Source organism: Biomphalaria glabrata, chromosome 14 (genome assembly GCF_947242115.1).
Source record: "Biomphalaria glabrata chromosome 14, xgBioGlab47.1, whole genome shotgun sequence".
Taxonomy (NCBI): Eukaryota; Metazoa; Mollusca; class Gastropoda; family Planorbidae; genus Biomphalaria; species Biomphalaria glabrata.
This window is the reverse complement of record NC_074724.1, coordinates 32,135,915-32,157,587: the sequence shown is the minus strand read 5'-3', so window position 1 is coordinate 32,157,587 and position 21,673 is coordinate 32,135,915. Positions and strand designations below refer to the sequence as shown.

Sequence of the window (21,673 nt, the reverse complement as noted above, 5' to 3'; positions counted from 1 at the left end):
AAAACATCTTAAACGATTATTTTGATAAATTAGACTCTATGGCATTTAGAAATATCACTTGATGCAAGCAAAATGTTCTTTCATTATAGAACAATTCTAAGTAAAAATTTAAAACAACTCCTTTAGGAATAAGGCCCTTGGCTTTGCTTCTAATCTAGTCTTGGGATTTGAACCAGTAATAGAGATGTAATAATTTACATCAGCTTGGAGCTTTCTCAGACAGAAGTTTGTTTCGACTGGTAGATGGAGGCAAGCTTTCATTGGCCTCGAGTTGCAAGAGTCTTAGACTCAGCTTTTAATAAGAATGAAGAAGCAGAATAAGGGAAATGAATGTATCCAGAAAAGCAGTCTAAGGGAGGTAAGCCAACATGTTCCATGAGTGTTGTGGAGATAAATAATCTCAATGTCAACAAATAGTAAAACACTAACAAGATACAAGAAGAGCTTACAGCCAGATCTGATTTGAAATCACATCATTAACAAGAACATTTATCAAACAAAATACATAAAGTTCTAGATTCTATCAAGCTACAAGAGTGTTGTAGAATCTGGAATCCAATCATGGAATGTGTACAGCCACATGCTTCCACCATGGAAACTATTGAATTAGATTACACCATATCCAATATCTGTGAACTTGAATTTTGATGTCAAAGTCTTTGTCCAATGCATGGATCAGCTGTTGAACCAACTCTAGAGCTAGCTGTTGAACCAACTCTAGAGCTAGCTGTTGTGGAGAGCAGATTCTTCCATTGGAGCTATTGGGGGCAGACCTGTTCCTCTCAGTGGTGGCAGAGACTGACTGCTAGACTGCTCGTCTCCTAGGAGTGCTCTTTGCAAAGGAGGCAGCTTGAAAGGCTTCATGTGAAGTCCATCAGTGCCATGGTCAGTGTGATGTGTGCTGAGCGGTGCTAGAGAAGGCTTTTGAAAAAAAAAAAAAAAGAAATGTTATTGAGGAATTGATCTAGTGGTTCATGATCTAGATTTTCCCTATCTAGAGTTTATTGGTCTAAAGATTCATGGTCTTAAGATTCATGATCTAGATTTTCACTATCTAGATTTTATTGATCTAAATATTCATGATCTAGATTTTCCCTATCTAGAGTTTATTGGTCTAAAGATTCATGATCTAGATTTTCACTATCTAGAGTTTAGTGATCTAAAAATTCATGATCTAGATTTTCACTATCTAGATTTTAGTGATCTAAAGATTCATGATCTAGATTTTCACTATCTAGAAGTTATTGACCCTAGGACTCATCATCAAGAGGTGAAGTAGGAGTTACATATAGCCTACCCTTTACAATGTTAGGTCATGTGGTCAAGGCAAGTGCACCCATTTTACAGGCCAATATAATGAGGATGCTATGTGAATGACACAATGATCAACTGCCAATTTTTCCCTAGTTGAGGCCAAATGTTATAACATTTCAGTAAACTTAGGGACTTTGAGATTTAAGCCTCCAGTATCCAACTTTAATGATGGTTTTGAAGATTAAAAAAAAAATTTTAAAATAATATAAAGCTAAAAAACATTTCACAAAAACATTACAACTGGGAAACAAAAAAAAACAACCTGTAAACCAGCAGGTGTCTCCTTAGTGTTAAAGACGCTGAGGTCAGCTGGACCATACATCTTATCTCCGCTGTTGCTTTGTGTGTCTTTAGATAACGTGATAAAAATGTCGAGGTTTGGCCCAGGACCCATGTCTGAAGGCATTTGGTAGCTTCTGTCCGATTCAGAGGAGTCTTCTTGCTCTTCTTTTAATATGTCTATCTGTGGGAAACAAAGGTTAAGCAATAGTCTTCAAGTAGGACATTACTTGTTCATTTTAGTCATTATTTTGCAAGGCAATTACTATGACATAAAAAAAAAACTTTAATTTTTCTGCGTACTTGAATGGCAATTATTTATTTAAAAAAAGATAATTATTAATGCTGTATTTAACATCAATACCTGAGTTGTCCGTATTGTAAATGGAAAATTTTCATTGACCTTGCTTGGCCAGGTAAGAATCTAGAAAAATGGAAACGAAATGGATTAAAAAAATACTCTCTAGTAATAAAACTCTTGGTGTCTCATATTTTTAGACATAGTGCCTGAAACATTCTCAAGGAAATCAATATTTACGTTATTTGTCAATCTCTTAAAAGCTGTGTTTTATTTATTCATTACATCAGGTTTGTGAGTATGTAGAGAGATAATTAAGTAAATTGTGCTAATTACATCAATATTTCCTTCTATTAATCTTCTAAAATAATTTGAGTCTTCTTATGTCGTTAATGCATTGCCAGAAGTAATTTATGGGGCATTTTGTTTGTCTTGTAGGTTTTGGGCGTTTGTTTGAAATAAAGCTCTTTACGTCCTAACCCAGACCTCCAGCAGGCCAGCTGGAAATGGCAGAAGGGCTGAGTTTGAGACCATCGTAGTGATAGTCCAAAGTAGTACCACAAGACCAGGCAGCCATGCATCGTTCAGGACAATCTCTTTATGAATGTTGTCATTCATTATTTAAATGTCTCTAGGGCTGGTAATGTTCAATTATTTTTGTTGCTAGAGGTTTTAAGGTGTGTACATAGCTGCTGGCACATTGTCACTAGTTTCAACAACACATGTCAGTTGTCTTAAGTTGTCTATTACATCTGTGGGAGCTCAGTAACATTTTAAACATCAGTCAATTTTAATGCCAAAAAAATGTGCTAAATGATGACTGCCTAAATTTGGGGTATGCCGCTTGGACTGTGTTCATGAACCCTGCCTGCCGCCATGCCCTGCCATCCAGCAGGAGGTTTGGGCTAGGATGTAATAATCTTCATTTCTGAAGGAATGTATGAGACTTGAAACACTTAAATCATTAGGCCTCAAAAGTTTCCAGTGGACATACTTTTGAAGGTGTTTTGAAAACAATTTGATTATAACCTTCAAGAGTTCTTTTTACAATGAGAAGCAACTATACAAGTGTATACTGAAAAACTAATTCCACAGCCTGAAGTGGCACTGAATGGCTAGCAGAATAACCTAGTCTTTACTTTTCCCAAAGTAAGGTCAAGAGACGATATGGAAAACTTGCAGACCTTGAGACCTCAACACAGATCATAATTAATATTGGCCTAATTGTTAGACCCACTGTAATGTTAATGTCAGACATAATAACCAGCAGAAAAAACTGAGTACAAGTTACAAGATCTTCATACCAGAAAAATGTTGTGTCCCAAGTAAGCAATGAACATCTGTACTCCATGAACTGATTTCTCTCTGGTCCACTTGGCCATCGCAAACATCGCAATCATGGTCACGATAGGTCCAGCCCAAAACCTGTTTAGAGTATAAGAACAAAATGAATTGCCAGTGATGTAAAATGGTTGACATGTTTCAGATGTTCCTTCAGAGTTGAAGATAATCTACTTCTCAGGCCAAATCTCCCACACAGGATGATAGGGGATGGCAGCCAGCATGTTATGAATCCATGACCAACGAGACGACCGAAGGTCAGTGCAGTGCATATCCCACACTTCAAGGCAGCCATACTTTCACTTTAAAGCATATACGTAAATTGTGAAATCAAACATCCTTAGTTTGACCCAGCATAAGAAAAATGGTCTCCAAATATTGGAAAATGAAATTTTTCACCAGACATAGCACAAAAAAAGGTAAAAGTTCATTTATTAAAATTGATGTTAATTTAGCAAAACAACAATAATTTTCAGATAAACTAAAAACTTGTAAATAATGAACTCGTTTGGGACCACATGTACTGCTACTAAAATTGAAACCCTAAGTACCAATCTGAAGCCCAACTTAAATACTAACATTGAAATATAGATGAGAAAATGTTGGATATAAAATGTTCACTATAAACAGTTTATTATCTAAACTCACCATATGGTGTATATAGAATACAAGAAGATGTAGAAGATACTCCTGTCTGGATAGTGTTTCATGGTGAAGACTGCTGCCTTGGTGAACCACAGCCAGCCAATCAAGATGATAGTAATCATACCATAACCTGGGGGACTCTCGTAGTAGTACAGGACTTCACCAGGGTCAAACATCTAGAATAAGATCACAGCAAACAATTTTGAATATGCAAGATGGAAAATATGTCTTAAATATTATTTTAAAACATTGAAGTTACCGTATCAGAAATTAGGTCACAATGAATATTTCCTGTTATCATTTTCTGCTTATTAGAATATCAATATAATGGAGGACTCAAGACATCTCTAACAGACATATGTTTTATTTGATGTTCTATTTATAAACTCCTGAATATTTATCTCTAACTATATTACCATATCTACATTTTTTTTGGTCTCCTCAATTCACAATGTTTTATTAATTTTAACAAACTTCACTTAATTTTGTAGCTTACACATTTGTTTTTCATTTCAAATAATGTATTAATGAAAGTATTATATACACAATCTATTCTGTATTTGTGATGAGTTTTGAATATATTTTTAAATGTGAAATATCTTACATTTGTTAAAAAAATGTTCCCATTTTAAATAAAATATTTTCATTCCTAAACAAATATATAACATAAGTAATATGGTGAATCTAAAATTCTGATTATCAGGACATGTGACTAAATGGAATGAACCAATTAGATACCTATCTAGGGGCTAAAGTTCATCCCTAGATACTCAAGTTTGCATCCCTATTTGAGCTGAGTTGTGTTTGTAAGCCGCTAGGCTAAAGGAAGCATGGAAACCTATCCCAGATACCAAATCCTCTCCCCCCACGGGTCCACAAAAAGATAGGACCGCAGTGCTCTGAGCATGTTATAACATAACAGATGCACTATACAAAAGCAAAAAAAACTGAGACGCTTCCTTTTAGTAAACTATCTATCTTTGACTACCATATTAAGCCGCTTGTAAACATAAACAGGTAAAAGAACTTACCACTCCCTCCCAAATAAACAGAACTATAGTTGCAATGATGTACAGGTTGATAAAGATGGTCATCTTTATGGCATTCTTTTTGGTCAGCCTGCCTCGCACGATGGTGTAGCCTTTGGCCATCAGGATGAGCATTAACATGAATATAATGTGACCACATGCTTGAAGAATTCTTCCTGCAATGCACAAACACATCTACAGAAACTTGTGCAAAAAGAAAAAGAAAAACATTTTGATATGAATTTGCTTACGAGTACAGGTATAAAGGGAGTGCGGTAGCTGGGCGGTAAAGCACTTGGCTTCCGAACCAAGGCTCTTGGGTTCTAATCCCGGTGAAGACTGGGATTTTTATTTTCGGGATCTGTGGGCGCCTCTGAGTCCACCTAGATCTAATGGGTACCTGACATTAGTTAGGGAAAAGTGCTGGTCACGACACCCTTGTTAACGTAGGCCAGAAACAGATGACCTTTATATCACCTATGGACCACAAGGTCTGAAAGGGAAACTTTTTACTTTACAGGTATAAAATTGAATACTTTAATATCACAAATTGGAATCTCAAAATACATAAGCACACATAATACAAGTTTGATGACAATGTAAAACAATTTGAATTTTTAAAAAATCCACTGAAAAAGAAATAGCAGGGAGTACAATTTTATTTATAGCATAGTCCAAAATTAAGATCTCCAATAACCCAGAAAGAACCAGACTAAAAAAAAAGTTTATTTTTAGCTTTCTTTAAGCTCTTTTTTGTTCTCCTCAGTTTTTAAATATTCCTAAAAATAAATCAACTTTTCTTCTTGTCGACACATTACATTACATGACATTTACAAGAATATAATCTAATAAAATGAGTAAAGTTTAAAATACTTATAATCAACAACCAAAAACTGGTAGTTGTTTTAGACATAGAAAAACTTTTTATAATGTTTCTAAACTTTAGTAAGAGTTGATCATGAAATAAGGGTTCATAATGTACTATTTCAGTGGTCTTCATTAGTTTTCAGGCACCTCTATGCAATGTATACTTATATCTCTACAAAACAGCCAATACATTTTGAAATAAACCAGCCCTACAATTGTAACTATGAACGGTGATTTTAGTATACATTTAGTTAACAACATATACCAATTCCAAAATTCAAGACATTATGATCAAATGAATGAAAACTTTCTGCCAATTAACCTTAATAATAAAGTAAATTGTAAGGTTCTGTATAAACATCAACACCATTTGACTGGTCTTGTTGAAACTTGGCATGAATATTCCTTACATCCATGCTAAGGCAATAAGTTAAAACCATTTACCAATACCAGTTAGAAGCACCTACCACCACCTGAGGGGTACTAAACAGAAAAAAAAATATATATCAGTTAAATCACCTTAAAGAATACACCCAGGCAGTGCCAGGTAATTCTGCTAAATACCAAATACAAATCTTACCCACAACCTCCAGTGGCTTTAGCTCCCAGCCAGTTGTCCCATAAGATCCCCAGGCAATGACCAGACAAAGCAAATTGAGTGTCCATATGACCAGAGTGACCATGTACATCTTGTAGGTAGTGTGAAGCAACTGTTTCTGCTGCAGTATGTCTACAAAAAGCAAAAGAAGAAAGAACAAAATCAAAATCATTTCTGTTTCAGCATTAAGGTAAAACATTTTTTGTAGGATTCAAATTAAGTCCTTATATAAATTTCAATTAAAAAAAAAAAGTTTTCAAACATTTTTGCCATTTGTATTCAACAGTTAAAAACTTAATATTGGTCATAAATATGTAATAGTTATTTTTTTAGTTTTAGCAAATATTTATTAAATGAAAATGAGTGGCTTTCTCTTTTGGTTTTATATTGAAAAACAAATATTTTGATATGTAGTCCCATGAAGTTCAATATAAGTATGAATGATTAAAAAAAAGTTATAACAGTGTTCAAATCTTTTAGTAAAGAAGTGGCTTTATATATTAACTCCTAAGTTGCTATAGATCTATATAAACTTATGAAAGTTCACATAGTAAGTGCATAGTAAGAAAGTATTTCAACATTTTTTCCAGAATGTTTTTCTTAATAAATGAAATGTCCCACAACACAGCAATGATGCTAGTGAGAAGAGCAATGGGATTTATAAAAAATTAAACATATTGATATGAACTAGAAATTCCCCTGGCAAGTCTAGATTTTAAGATATCCATGCAAAGCCTATATTCCCTCTATTCATTAATGCATTAAATGAATAGTAAATATTCCTATGGATATGTCCTGACCTCATATAGGTCTATCTATTGGAATCAAAACTATCCATGCTTCAGTGGAGTTCATTTTGAAAATGATGAAACATAATTAGAACATTTCTGACACTACTAATTAGACTACGCTTAGGATATACAAAGCAAGGCTGCCTCGTCATAAATGGCTGCCTGGTCAAGTGGTATGCGCTTGATTGTTGTTCAGTTGTCTCGATGTTCCCTTGTTGTTCAGTTGTCTCGATTGTCCCAGATTCATGCTCTGCCCGTTGCCAAGACCTGTCATCCTGTGGGAGGTTTGGGATAGGAAGTAGATTTTTTTCAACTCTGAAGGAACATCCGAAACTTGTAAAAGAACTTACATTTTGTTTTTATTGAGCCTATGAAACATTTCTGATTTCAAAAAATCAATGGGAAATGAGATTGTAAGTCAAGGGTATTGTTGGTCAGTACAATGTACAACTGTAAGTCAAGTGTATTGTTGGTCAGTACAATGTACAACTGTAAGTCAAGGGTAAAGTTGGTCAGTACAATGTACAACTGTAAGTCAAGTGTATTGTTGGTCAGTACAATGTACAACTGTAAGTCAAGGGTTTTGTTGGTCAGTACAATGTACAACTGTAAGTCAAGTGTATTGTTGGTCAGTACAATGTACAACTGTAAGTCAAGTGTATTGTTAGTCAGTACAATGTACAACTGTAAGTCAAGTGTACTGTTGGTCAGTACATGTACAACAGTAATCATTGGTCAACCTACTTCTAGTTTTTCTATCTTCAACCCCTCTACATTAAACTTAATTTAATACAAATATATAAATATATATAATTGCACCTGATCATCATAGGAATGGTTTTCAGCATTTGAAAAAAGTGAAGCAGATAAAAAATTTGATATTAAAATAAAAGGTTGAGTAGTTGTTTTTTTGTTTTGGCCTAGAAATTACAAACTTATGGATGATGAAAAATTAAGAAGAAAACTTTACCCTATGGAACTTGGGAGGCATTAGTGCTAGCAGTGGATAATTTCTTTGGTAAAAGTGGAGCTAAAAATGTCCCTGCTGTAGTAGATATCATACAAGTTTACGAGCAACCTGGCATGTCCTTCATTCACATCTTAAATCTCTCCACTTAATTAGCAGGCTGAGAGAAATATTTTTTTGCAACATAGAAAAAATATCAAGGCTGCGGGAATCTCAACATGACGGGGAGCTACTGATGGATTTGGTAACGGAAACCGTTTTTGCATGGGAAACTGTCCGATGGGGGCCTACTTCAGTAGGATCTGAGAGAACCATGATTTTAGATGTTGACACTTTCACGCAGAAGACGAGACAGTAGAACACATCCTCTACGACGGCAGGGTGTTCAGAAACACATTTGAAGATACAGCTAGACGTTAAACTGAACTGGTGCATGGAGAGGTCTTGTACGGAGACAGGCAAACCCTCCAGAACACTGCCAGATACCTAAACTATGCTGTAATGGATTAGTCTCAGCATGGAGCCTTAGTGCATGGAGGTTTACAAATGGTAACAGAAACATCATCGCTCACTAACCCAAAAGCACTTTTCACCTTTTTGTAAGCCTTGCATAACTGTATAACTAAGATTTTATAAATAGATTATGGAACTGTTTTGAAATGTTTTTTATTCCTTGACATTTTTATAAATGTAATAACTTGACTAATATAGCCTTGAACATGTAATAATAGGAGCATAAATTATTCCATGCTCTCAAATTACTATTGAAAAATATTTTTTTTTCTTTGTAGATTTAAATGGGTAATCCTCTGAATTGGGCTATTATAGTTATGCATGTTACTTACATGCGCATCCAATGGACATGACAAGCAGCAAGATGTATAATATAAAAAATATTATGTCTATGACCAAAATATCTGAAAGAAAATACAAAAAAAAACAAAACATTTCCGTTTACTGACATTTACTGAGAGTAAATAGAAACAAATAACATACAAGAATTCAAACTTGGCTAGATTAGGAAGAAATTTCTTAGTCAGTCGAAACGAATATTTCCATTTTCATGAATTGTTTATAAATGTGGAAACACAAACTCAAAATCGCTCCCGAAGTGGTCCACCCAGGCAGGTAAAAAGGCAGGTTTCAATATTTTCAGAAAGAATATCAGAATGAAATTCTATCAAAGACAGATGACAGAGAAGAATGGAGAAAGAAGGTTGATAGATCTTGTGTGGTGCCCCAGAGGTCCAGCAGACCAAAGGATAGGTGAAAGTGAATGTGAAGTTAGATGTGAACCTGGCCTAACTGATGTCTTATAATGATTATCTAATTGATCTCATTGTTTTTTAAAGGGTCAATCTGTTATTCAAATCCTCAAGAAAAAAACATTTCCGTAAAAAAAATATTTCCTTTAGTTATGTGTCCTGTTTTGCTATATTGATATTGCAGTTCAAGCAATAATATGAAAACTACTTATTGTTGTTTTAAATTATGTCCAACTTATATGCATACTAAATAGATTTTTTTCTCTTTAAAAAAAAAGTCAACATTTTTTGTGTATAAATGTAGTAGTTTGTATGACAGAACTTTCTTAACTTAGCAATACAAATGTAATAAAAAATATTTTTTTGACAAAAAATCTAAAACCATTTGCATAAATGTGTTAAAAGTATGGTAAAATGTCATCTCCCCTACTAAAGAGTCTACTATGTTTGTTACTAGTAATAGTGAATAGTTGTAAAAGTGGTGTATTTTTATGAAAAAAACTGCTTGCAATAGTGATTTTAAAAATTAGATTTTTTGCTTTCAGAAAAGGAAAAAGTAGCCGTTGCATCAGAACTTTGAATGATCTAAAATATTATGACATTGGATTTTCACTATCTTTTCTAGTTTACGAGACTTAAATGGGGCAGACGGACAGACAGACATTCCACAAAAAAACTAATAGCATCTTTTCCCCTTTCGAGGGCCGCTAAAAATGATTAACATGTATCTGTTAAAGACAAATTGAAAATTTCATGAGATCAATGGTAAAATGTAGTACAGACCCAGCCAAGAAATGATAGAAAAAAACTGTTAAATTTTGACTCAGAACCATTTTGACAATTCAGACCAATAACTTGATGTTTCTCTGAGCTCTCCATGTAATTTGTATTCATATTTTAAATGTTTTAATGAAGTGAGCAAACAAAAACTTACAGAACTCATCAGCAGAGAACTCTTTGTGTAACAAATCATCGCCATTCGTCATGTGTATTTTATAGCGCAGGTAGACTCCCTGTGTATCATTTATACAAATAATAACAAATTCATATAATATATTCTAAAATACACATAAAAAAAGAGAAAGAATAATGGTACTGAATAATTAATCATTTCATGCTAATAATAAATAGCCTTTTTCATTAGAAGATTTGACAACTCATTTAAAAAAAAAAAATTTGTATGAGGACATCAGAAGAATGAGATATTACACAATTTTAGACTTCAAAAATAGACAAAAATTATCAATTATGACATTAAAATTACAGCCTAATCTACTGAAAAAGATGATGCATTTTCAGGACAATGTTTAATTTTAAAGTGGTAGAACTCAGAGTACCAACGGATGGTCATGTGGTATGCACTCTGAACTGTTTGAATCTGGCCTGACGCTATTCCCCGCCATCCTGCACAAGGTTTAGGCCAGGACCATAATTGTCTTCATTTCTGAAGAATTTAAAGTCAAGTCATGTTGAAATTTACGCAGAATAAGGCCATGGTAATTTTTTATACGAAAAAACATTAACAAAAAATACCATCTAAGCATTCCATTCATAAATATTACAAACCCAGTAATAATTATGTATGAAATAGAAACAAATTCGGAGTCCACTTTCTAAATCCAGTGAAATATGAAAAAAATAATTGGTCAATCCTTATCATATTGTAGTATAATTTTTTTGTAGCCAGAAATCAGATTTACTCAATTTTGTTCTGTTTTGTGCCATCATCACCAAATACAGTTGTCTCTTGATAGTCTGACGGTTATGGGACTGGGGTGGGGATTGGATTATTGAAAAGGTTGGATTACCAATGGTTAGCTGTATTATTTATCTGTGTATGGCAAGAACATTCTATTTATGATAAACAGTAATAGAGATTCTCTTAGACTTTCAATGGTATTAAATAAACGAAAGCCGAAAACAAAGTTATTAATCTAAAAAAAAATGCAAAGCAACTTCCACATCTTGGGGATATTCTCATGTTTTCCTTTTGGTGTGGTCATCAATGGATTTTAAAAAAATGTTCTATTTTCTCCAGATTTTTTATAATGTCATAAATGGTAGGTCGCCCAATGCCATAGATCGAAGAAATAGCGCTTAGAGGTGCACCTGGATCATACTTCTTAATTTCCCATTTTTCAGGAAGAGATCAAGTTTAAGGCTTCAGTTTGTCATCTTTGCTTACCATCCTACAAGACGTAACAAAGCCTTTAACACTAACAAATACATCGGGTAAATTGTTTAATAGTAATTACAGAAAGACAACTGAGAATGTATCACCGCTTAACACATCAAAAAACACATTGAGAGGCAAAACTTGCATGTCAAAACGCACGTATGCAGCTGAAGCATACATTGTTGCCAAATTTACGTTACGTCGGATTACTGAGTGTGTCAGACTTAAAGGTGTCAGACTATCGAGGGTCAAGGCTAAACTGTATTTTTGAAACTAAGAAAACAGTTTTGGAAATGGAACCAAGTAAAAAATCTTTAACTTGTTGGGGAAAAAAACTTTAAGCACTGCGCTTGTTAGTTGAGGATCACAAAAGAAAAGCTGAGGAATTACATCAGGGATTGGAAAGCTTGTCTTTTGATATCCTGAGAACAGACAATAGGCATTTAAAAGGAGATACAAGATAAGTAAGGCAAGACATACTGGTATTTTATAAGATGAAGATAAATAAAAGTAATAAGTTAAAGAGTGAAACCAACCATAGGAAAGTCACAATGCGACACAACCACAAACCACCACCTCTCTCTTGCGGAGCTGAAGTCCATGTTTCCTTCGCAAACAATCCACCTCTTGCCATCTCGAATAACAGAATCATTACACCTGAAGGGAGATAAAAATGCTTATTGTACAGGCTGATACTCAAATCAATAGCAAAAGAAAAAAAAATAGGCAAAAAGTATTAAAAAATCAAATTGAAAGACAAGATACATAGCTAAAGCCTAAAGACATTTTGTGAGGCCTTGCTTATTAGAGAATTATGTTTAAAATTAAAAGAGTTATAAAATTTTAGTCTGTACACAAATTTGAAGTTTAAAGTTTTTAACAGGAATGTGCAGTGTATGCCTACTAATCATGTACTGATCAGTTAAAGATATTTTATTTTTTTCAGGATTATAAACATTTATAGTCAAAATAAAGTTTACATTAAGTATTTCAAACATGTACAATTCTTGAAACATTCAATATTCAATATATACATTAAAAAAATTATAAATTTTTAAGTCAATAAAATGACATATTGATTGATTCTTGACAACTAAATTAGCAAGCTAGACATAAAATTCAGTGTCTTCTTTATATTTCTTTTGCTTCCCATTAGTAATTCTTAAAATGACTATTTTAATCAAACATCAATGTCAAATGTTAAAAAAATCTATTTTAATGTACCAATATGACAACTAACAAGAAACTTAAACTCAGAAATTCTCCTTTAACGTGTAAAGCTTTCTTTCCAATTAAAACCGAGCACGATTGAAAGTTAGAGGCTTGTTTTAAGATCAAGAACTACTCGAAATGACGCAATATTATAACAGTCTAATGATATCAAAATGTACTAGGTGAGAGCACAGTGCACAAGGATACATCAAAACTAAAGAAATAATTGTGAAAAGGAAACAAAACAACGGGACAAGAAGCAGAATTCTACTCGAAAACTCAAGGTCTTGAAACGATGACATCAACCATTCTTCTCTTGACTAGCGGTAATTAGTAGGGTTTTATTCAAATAGAAAAGGTCATTAAAAAAGGAGATAGGGAGTTAATAAATACACAAACAATCTTCATGAGAACAAAGATAGTTTTACTAGCGGTAATTAGTAGGGCTTTATGCAAATACAAAAGGTGTCTATAAAATGAGATAGGGAGTTAACATATACACAAACAATCCTCATGAGAACAAAGATAGTTTTTAAAAAATTCATAAATAAATAGGAACTACATATATACAAACTATAGTATTTAAATTACTATTCTGACATTGAATGTGCTTTCTTAGAGTAGTCAAGGTTTTCTATTTATGTTTTAAGTTCATGTCAAATATATAAAAAAAACACTATATTATGATTTGTATAAATTTGTCTTAAATGTAAGTGTAGTAAAATAAATTTGTTTTGTAGGTATATAAAGAATAGAAACATGCAACTATATTTTTTAGTGTTAAAATTAGGAATTGGGGTTTTAACTCAAAAGGGAAAACAAAAAAAAAAGCCTACTAACCGTTTCCTGCAAAATAAATTTTGGTAAAAAAAAAAAGGGAATTAATTTTAAAATTTCAAGCCAAACTACATGACTATGTAGAATATATTTCAATACTAAAACAATAGGAGAAGCGAAGAAGAATGATAAATGTAATGAAAATCTTTCTGGATCAAAATGATGTAAAAGTGATTTGAAGTAAGTCTGAAAATGTTATAATTTAAGGGGTATATTCACACGGTATAATAATTTTCTATTTCATTAGAGCAATTCAGATCTTAAAAGATTACACAATACAGCAATTAGGTTAATGAGTTATGACAATCTCAATCAGAATATAATTACCAAAGTCTAAATAAATCTTGAAAAAAAAAAAGGTATTTCCAGAAATATTTTTTATGTAAACAATTGTAAGAATAATTAATGAAATAATAATAGAAGGGATAATTTCGACCACAAGGATGACCACCTGGTCGTGTGGTATGCTCTCTGGGCTGTTGTTCTGTGGTCTCCACTGTCCCTAATTTGAAATGTGTAAAACATTTTCAAACAAACAAACGTAACTAATACTGTTGTATTGCTTTGTTTAATGTAGATGCTTGGTTCACATGACTATAACCCTGAATGAAATGGCAGCTTAAGAATTAAAAGATACTTACATGTTACCATTACTGGATAACGCATATTTATTTGTACCTTGGAGACGTGTTACTTTCTCAGTACAATTCTGAAAAAAAAAAAAAAAAAAAAAAAAATACAAAATTCCAGCCTAAAATTTCTGGAATGGACTAAACCAAGATGTGCTTGAAGAACAAGTAGATAATTTTAAGTTACAGTAAAAAAAAAATTGTAAAAATCAATCGCTGACAGAAAATCTGTAAAATACTTGAGAAAGGAGAGTCCTCAGAAATATTTATAGTGTCAAACATGAGAAAACAAGATGGAGGAGTCGCACTAACCTAAAAATATACCAGCTATATGAAGACACCTCCTAAGTAATGGAAATAAAAAAAAAGAACAGACTGCTTTCTTCAGGTCATCTGAAAAGAATGTCAGAGAACAGAGGCACTAAGATTGTTTACCGGCAAAAAAACAAAAGGCCCAAAGACATAACGATGGAAAGATCTGTTGAAGTAGGTCATGGGCTAGGGATGGATAAATAGTAAAAAAAAATAATTATCATATAACTTGATATGAGATGTTATTATTTAATCTGTGCTGTATTATACTGTGTATTGTTTTATGTAGTACATAAAAAAAAAAAAAAAAAAAAAGAAGCTTGTGTTAAAGTAAAAAATGTTGATATCTTTTTGATGATTACAAACATCAAACTATTACAATAATATCGATGCTAATAGAGAGAAAAGCTTAATGGTTATTTATGTCTGCTGTATTCAGGTTGTTGGTGTATTGCAAGGTTGGGGCAGGAATGAGGGGAGTCATGTGACAGTTGCAGAAGTATGAAACAGGCAAAGAAGATACTTTTTAGAAAATCTTATATCAACTCACTTTATCGGTCTGGTAAAGATTTTAGTATTGATTGTTAGTTTCAAATTTTTAGGCGATGACCTAATTCTAAACACAAAGGCTTATCTCCCCTTAGCTAGTACCTTTTTCTAAGTAAAACAAAATTAAATAATTACAAATAATTCATTAAATAATTAGTCAACTTTTTTTATAGATTCATGTTTTGTTAGGTATAATAAATACTTGTGTAAACTTTCAACTTCATCTGAGAATGTGTGTGGGAGAAAAAACTTGTTCAAAATTTGTAACAGACAGATAGAGTTGATATAAGCTTTGTAATGACAACAACCTACCAGATTCTTTTTATACACAGCATCCCACTGTCCCGGATCATCATAGTAGAACAGCAGATCTTGAAATGAGTAGCTCTGTAAATATAAACATTGCTGATTAAGTTATACTGACATTAATATATCTAATAATTAATAATAATAAAAAAAAATAATAATAATAATAAGGCTTGTCTTCGAGTCCAAATATTAATGAGGAATGCAGTATTTCCTGTGGCTACGCATCCCCAGCTGTGACCTACATATTTGGCCACATCTAATTATATTTCAATATGTCACAGAAAAAAAATTCTAGTCAGAATAAAGGGAAATAACCTTTTACAATTAAAAAGAAGAAAAAAATTGTGGGACATGACACTATAATTAATTCGAATGAAGAAAAAAAAAGTGGTTGAGTGGTAGAGGGCTTGGCTTGCAAACCGAGGGGGTCTTGAGTTCAAATCTCAGTGATATTAGTTGGGAAAGTAAGGCCATTAAGCAATGTGCTGGCCCTATGACACTATCGTAAACCGCAGGCCACAGAAACAGATGATGTCATTATGTTTACATCATTGGCCCTAAAGATGGCAAAGTAAGAAACAACAAAACAAACAAAAAAAAAAAACACACAAATTTGCAAACATTTCACAAATCAAGTATGTTTGAATGCCTTACACAAGTGTTTCCGAAACTTGACACATTCTGAGTATTTAGCGAAACACTTTGCTTATTTTATTAGAGAGATTAAATAAATTCAGGCCTTGCAGAACACTAGGGTTCAGTGGGATACAGTTTGGGAAACACTGGCTTATCAATATTCAAACAGGTTTTTAGTTTTTGTTTTATTCTCTGAAGATTATTATGAACAGCTGAAAAACAGTAGGGAATGACAGTGGGCAGGACAAGAACTTGGGACTTTCATGACAACAGCAGTATGAACGCATACAGCTTGACCAAGCAGTCCAGTAGTATGTACTAAGTGTGCAAACAGAAAGAAAAATAAAAGATGTAGATATCTTTACAATTACTTAAATGTGAAAGATACAATGACATAAGATACATACAGAAGCTTTAATTAGCAGACAGCTGTAATGATTATAGAATTAAACACACTAAAAAAAAATAAATGTTTAAATGAAGGTGTGTGCAAGGTCATGTCAGCAGTAATTATTGCTTGGCTTTAATTATCAGTGTTGCTGCCTGGTTGTGTGATATGAGCTTCAGACCGTCATCAATATGGTCCCTTGTTCAGACCCTGTCTGCCATCACCCCATGCTGTCCTGTAGGAGATTTAGGCAAGAAAACCTCATTTCTGAAAGAATTTCCAAAATGTATAAAAACAAAAGAAACAAATCAGGAATATTTTTCTGTTACATATATAAATGATGGAATAGATCGAAATGAGATTTTCTAGACTCGTAGATGCGATGTCTTTTAATTGGTCAGGGTCTTTCGTTCTTTTATGGAAATCTTTTCTTCTCTCTTAAAAAAAAATAAAAAAATTACAAATCAGCTTGTAACTCTACATCAAGACCAGTGATTAGCTTATACCTCTACATCAAGACCAGTGGTTGGTTTCTACCTCTACATCAAGACCAGTGGTTGGTTTCTACCTCTACATCAAGACCAGTGATTAGCTTATACCTCTACATCAAGACCAGTGGTTGGTTTCTACCTCTACATCAAGACCAGTGGTTGGTTTCTACCTCTACATCAAGACCATACCACTACAACAAAACCAGTGATTGGTTTACTCACATAAGGATACTCCAGCAAGTAGTAAAAGTTGCCTGCCTTGTTCAGAAAACAGAATCTAGTAATGAAAACCCAGTCCTAGAGAAAAGATAAAAAAAGATGTATTAGTTCAACAACAGGGCATGGTGTCTCAAAAGTGACTAACTGAACAACAGGCCTACTAATTGTGTTCCCCATTGAGTCAAAATAAAACTTTCCTCACTTCTCCATTTTCTAGAGCACATTCAGAACCTGAAAAGTGAACAAATAATTTTCACCCTAAGTCTCACTCGTAGTCACTTCTAGGCTTAAAAGAGTACATGTGTCTTATTTCATTCAAAGTGTCTTAATTGTGTCTTTATTTCATTCAAAGTGTCTTAAATGTGTCTTTGTTTCATTCAAAGTGTATTAAATGTATCTTTGTTTCATTCAAAGTGTCTTAAATATGTCTTTGTTTCATTCAAAGTGTCTTAAATGTGTCTTTGTTTCATTCAAAGTGTCTTAAATGTGTCTTTGTTTCATTCAAAGTGTCTTAAATGTGTCTTTGTTTCATTCAAAGTGTCTTAAATGTGTCTGTTTCATTCAAAGTGTCTTAAATGGGTCTTTGTTTCATTCAAAGTGTCTTAAATTGGTCTTTGTTTCATTCAAAGTGTCTGACATGGAGTGGTGAACTCCTATTTAAATAAATATCTAAGGCCAAACAGGTGTATTTGCTGAATCTGTTGCATTTTACATCTCTGAGGATAACCTTTCCCTTGGCAGCTTTTCATGTGATTTAAGAGTCCAGTCATTGTCGTAAATGTTTTTGTACCCCACGCTAAAAAAAAGGTTGGGTATCATTAAATGATAGGAGTTTGTCATACATAGCTGAGAAACTATAAATAGCTAGCTGTTTGGTGTATCTGGTGTACAGCATGAAGGAAGTGTTAATGTGATTAGTTTTGTAAAAAATACATGATTTAGACAATGTTAAGAGTAAAGCTTAATTCAGTTACGACAGTTTACTCTAGTTGGCAACAGTGAAGCCCAATTTAGAGTCCTTGACACCATTTAGTTTTTTAGTGGAACTCTCCAATTGATGAAAATATGTTTCAACATCTCTCTATATGATATATTTTGAAAATGTATTAATTATTGCCAACAATTTAATCCTAAATATGTTGAGGTGGACAATAGTAGTCAAAACTGAATTTCCGTTTCTTCGGACCAATGAAATTATCTTATCTTGGTTTAGTTGTGGAATGTGTGGCATAGGCAGCTTGACTACCTAACTGAGGTGGCTTAAGTTTGAATTCCAATGATGACTATGGATTTTCTTACTTAGAAATTTGGTTCAATCTGAAATGTGTTTGCTGATCACCTAAAGGCAGCACTGAATAACCTTCTCCCAGAGATCACCTCCCCTCTTAATAATATGATAATAAAAAAAAAAAAGAAGTCTGGACTGGAAAACAGTAAGCATCCTACAGGAACATGTAAGACATGCTATACTAAAGCAGTAATAATAATAATAATAATAATAATAATAACTAACAAAAAAGATGCAAAAGGGATACATGTATTTTAGGACCAAATTTAATTTCTATTAGAGTTATGCTTATTTACAACACACCTATACTTTCCCACCTTATGAGAGCTTGAAGTAACACCTGCATAAAACATTGCTTTTTTTTTCTTAAACTATACTTGAGCCTATTTCATTCATATGCTGTAAAAAAAAAATCCATATTATGTGAACTGCTATTCACCAGGGGAATGGCGTGGTGGGAAATCAAGGGAGTTAAATTATTTATCAAGTCTAGGGAAATAAGGTCAGGGCGGGATATCAATACCCTTTTCTTCTCTGCAGGTATTCAGCCTAGTAAACAAGCACTACACACTTAAGGTGGTTGTAATTTGACACACAGATTTCTTACTCTTTTTATTACTTTTAAATACACAGTGGCTGAGTGGTAAAGTCCTTTGCTTTCGAACTGGGGGGGTCCTGGGTTCAAATCCTGGTAAAAAATGGAATTTTCTATTTCTGGATCTTAGGGGTGCCCCTGAGTCCACCCAGCTCTAATGGTTTCTGGTATTAGCTAGGGAAAAGTAGAGGTGGTTGGTCATTGTGCTGGCCACATATATGATACCCTCGTTTACCATAGGTCACTGAAACAGATGATCTTTACATCAACAGCCCTATAGATCACAAGGTCTGAAAGGGGAACTTTTATTTTTTTTACCTTTGACTTTATGATTTATTAATACATAAAACAAAGAACCATAATAAAACATATGAAAACGAAATTAATTTAAGCCTTCGCCATGTATCTATAACAGTGCTTTTATGTAAATTAATAGGTGCCGGTACTCAGTGATGGTTTGACTAACTTTTAACTACCAGTTCGCACCTCGATGCAAGCTAAATCACAACTGCAAAGATATTAAATGTCAAAAACAATTTTATTTTATTCTAACCAACTTAAATTGTTTTATTATTACTTTATTAAGCAGTTTCGCATTTTATATTAAATCTTATTGTGCGCAATTTAAAAAAAATTCAATTCAAACTCATCAGAACAAAGCATGCTCCCTAAAGATCAACTGTTTAAAGTCACTATAGAGACAACATCAGGGTGAATGCAATGAATGATAAGAATAGCAAGCCACATCTTTGGTATGCATTGTTAGTAGCAATGTTACTTAATTATCTTCATGTATGATATACAGGTAATGAAGAACAGAAGATGGAAATGGGTGAATTATAATCATGCAAAAAGAAATATATAAGAATGTAACTATTAAGTAGGCCCTATAGATCATCTATTAGAGTCTAGAACAGGGTCTACTTTTTTTTTTAGGCTAGGTCGTGATTTTTGTATTTTAGTAGATCTTAACAAGACCTTTAAATAACAGATGTTCCTTCAAAAACAAGATATAGCCTACAATCTACAATTTAGATTACTCTAGATCTATGCCCTCCGCTAGAGACATGATCCAGATTTTTTATTTTTGTAGTAAATTAGTAGACTCCTTGTGATCCATATCTGATGATACATCTAGATCTACAATTGAATCTAAATCAATGAATGAATGACTTCAATGATCCTGGCCTAGATTCATTTTTAAATCTTCCAAATATGGCTAAACTTTGTGTCAGCATGGAAACCTTTCTTGTTTGAGTGATCATTTACAAATTGGAAGTCCCAGGTTTGAATCCTGGTGAAGACTGGGATTTTTATTTCAGTCCACCTAGCTTTAATGGGTACCTGACATTTGTTGGGGAAAAGTAAAGGCAGTGGTCATTGTGCTGATCACACAACACCCTCATTAACAGTAGGCCACAGAAACAGATGACCTATACATCATCTGCCCTATAGATCCCATTGTCTGACAGGGGAACTTTACTTTACTCTAATCTATTAAATTGAAAGTAGCCTATATAAAATTATAGTTTGGTAATACAGATCCAGACATGGCAACATTAAAAGACAGTAGTCGAATGACTAGCAGAGCCAAAGCAAAATGTGTTTAGTGGCCCTAAATGAAATCGAAAAATAATACGAAATCCTAACTTTTTTTTAAACACTAGACTAGATTCTAATAGTGATTACCTTGGTCCTTATGCTCTCAGCATATTACAGTTACACAAACATATTATTTCCCTATCCTTAAATAATTATCATTCATCTAGACTAGACTATATAATATAGATTATAGATATAAGGACTAGAGCTAAGTTAGTCCAACTCTAGTCGATCTAGATCTAAATAGATCTACTCTAGATCTAGAAATTCTAGATCTAGATGTAGTCTAGATCTAGTGATCTAGTTAACTGTGTGTTAATAACTCAAATTTAAAAAAAAAAAAATATTTTCATTTTGTAAAAGTATCTAGATATCTAGATTCTAGACTAGATTTAACGGTATTAGAGTCTAGTTAAAGTCAAAGTAGAATCTAGACCTAGTTACACTTAGATCTATCACTTAAGACTTAGTCGACTTAGAATCTCTAGAATACTCTAGAATCTAGAGAGTTAGAGAGTTTAAGTAAGTTAAAACAGTCAAGACAAGTCACCGTTTTAAAATAAAACTTACTTGTTTTGTGTCTATCACTCCTTCAACCCATTTCGAGTCTGCACTGGGAATAACAGCGATAAAAACTAACGAAAATTTGAAGAAAAAAGCCAAGACAAAGACAAAATCCATGACTGTTTTGTTTTATTTGATCCTACAACAGAACTAGACTAGGCTCTACACTTGTTTTCAATTTTGCTGGTAGCCATTTGTCACGTGACTGCTGTTATGACAACTAACAAATAAAAGGAAAATGCTTCGGTGGTTTCCTCCTTTTGATCAAATAAAATTATTAGAGATAGACCTAGAAATATAAATCTAGATCTAGATTCTAAATCACTGAGGTCTTCACGGATTCGTTAAATAACAGATTCTAGACTCTAGGTCTGGAATGATAAAATCTCTTTTTTCCGACCACAAAGATCTAGATCTAAATGAAATTGTATTAAAAAAAATATAAATCTATAGTACTATACTCTATAGTCGTA

General features: G+C 33.1%; 1 protein-coding gene across 1 annotated transcript; it reads right to left on the bottom strand.

The window, feature by feature from the left end:
- Positions 1-178: 178 nt before the first annotated feature.
- LOC106073336 (transmembrane protein 145-like) lies at positions 179-21,393 on the bottom strand. The gene is made up of 14 exons (XM_056011017.1): positions 21,207-21,393; positions 17,155-17,229; positions 15,421-15,495; positions 14,260-14,327; positions 12,106-12,226; positions 10,328-10,406; positions 8,974-9,045; positions 6,353-6,502; positions 4,909-5,081; positions 3,881-4,053; positions 3,196-3,316; positions 1,958-2,017; positions 1,577-1,777; positions 179-921 (listed from the first exon to the last, which is right to left on the bottom strand). The coding sequence occupies exons 1-14, from the start codon at positions 21,315-21,317 to the stop codon at positions 724-726; spliced, it is 1,677 nt and encodes a 558-aa protein (XP_055866992.1). The 5' UTR covers positions 21,318-21,393; the 3' UTR covers positions 179-723.
- Between the last annotated feature and the right edge of the window lie 280 nt (positions 21,394-21,673).

Excerpts from the sequence above, each read along its gene's own strand:
- LOC106073336 (XM_056011017.1), bottom strand. The coding sequence starts at position 21,317 with ATGGATTTTGTCTTTGTCTTGGCTTTTTTCTTCAAATTTTCGTTAGTT. Across the intron at positions 5,082-6,352 it reads AAAGCCACTGGAGGTTGTGG|GAAGAATTCTTCAAGCATGT; the intron begins GTAAGATTTGTA and ends TGTGCATTGCAG. Across the intron at positions 4,054-4,908 it reads TGTTTATTTGGGAGGGAGTG|ATGTTTGACCCTGGTGAAGT; the intron begins GTAAGTTCTTTT and ends ATCTTATTCTAG.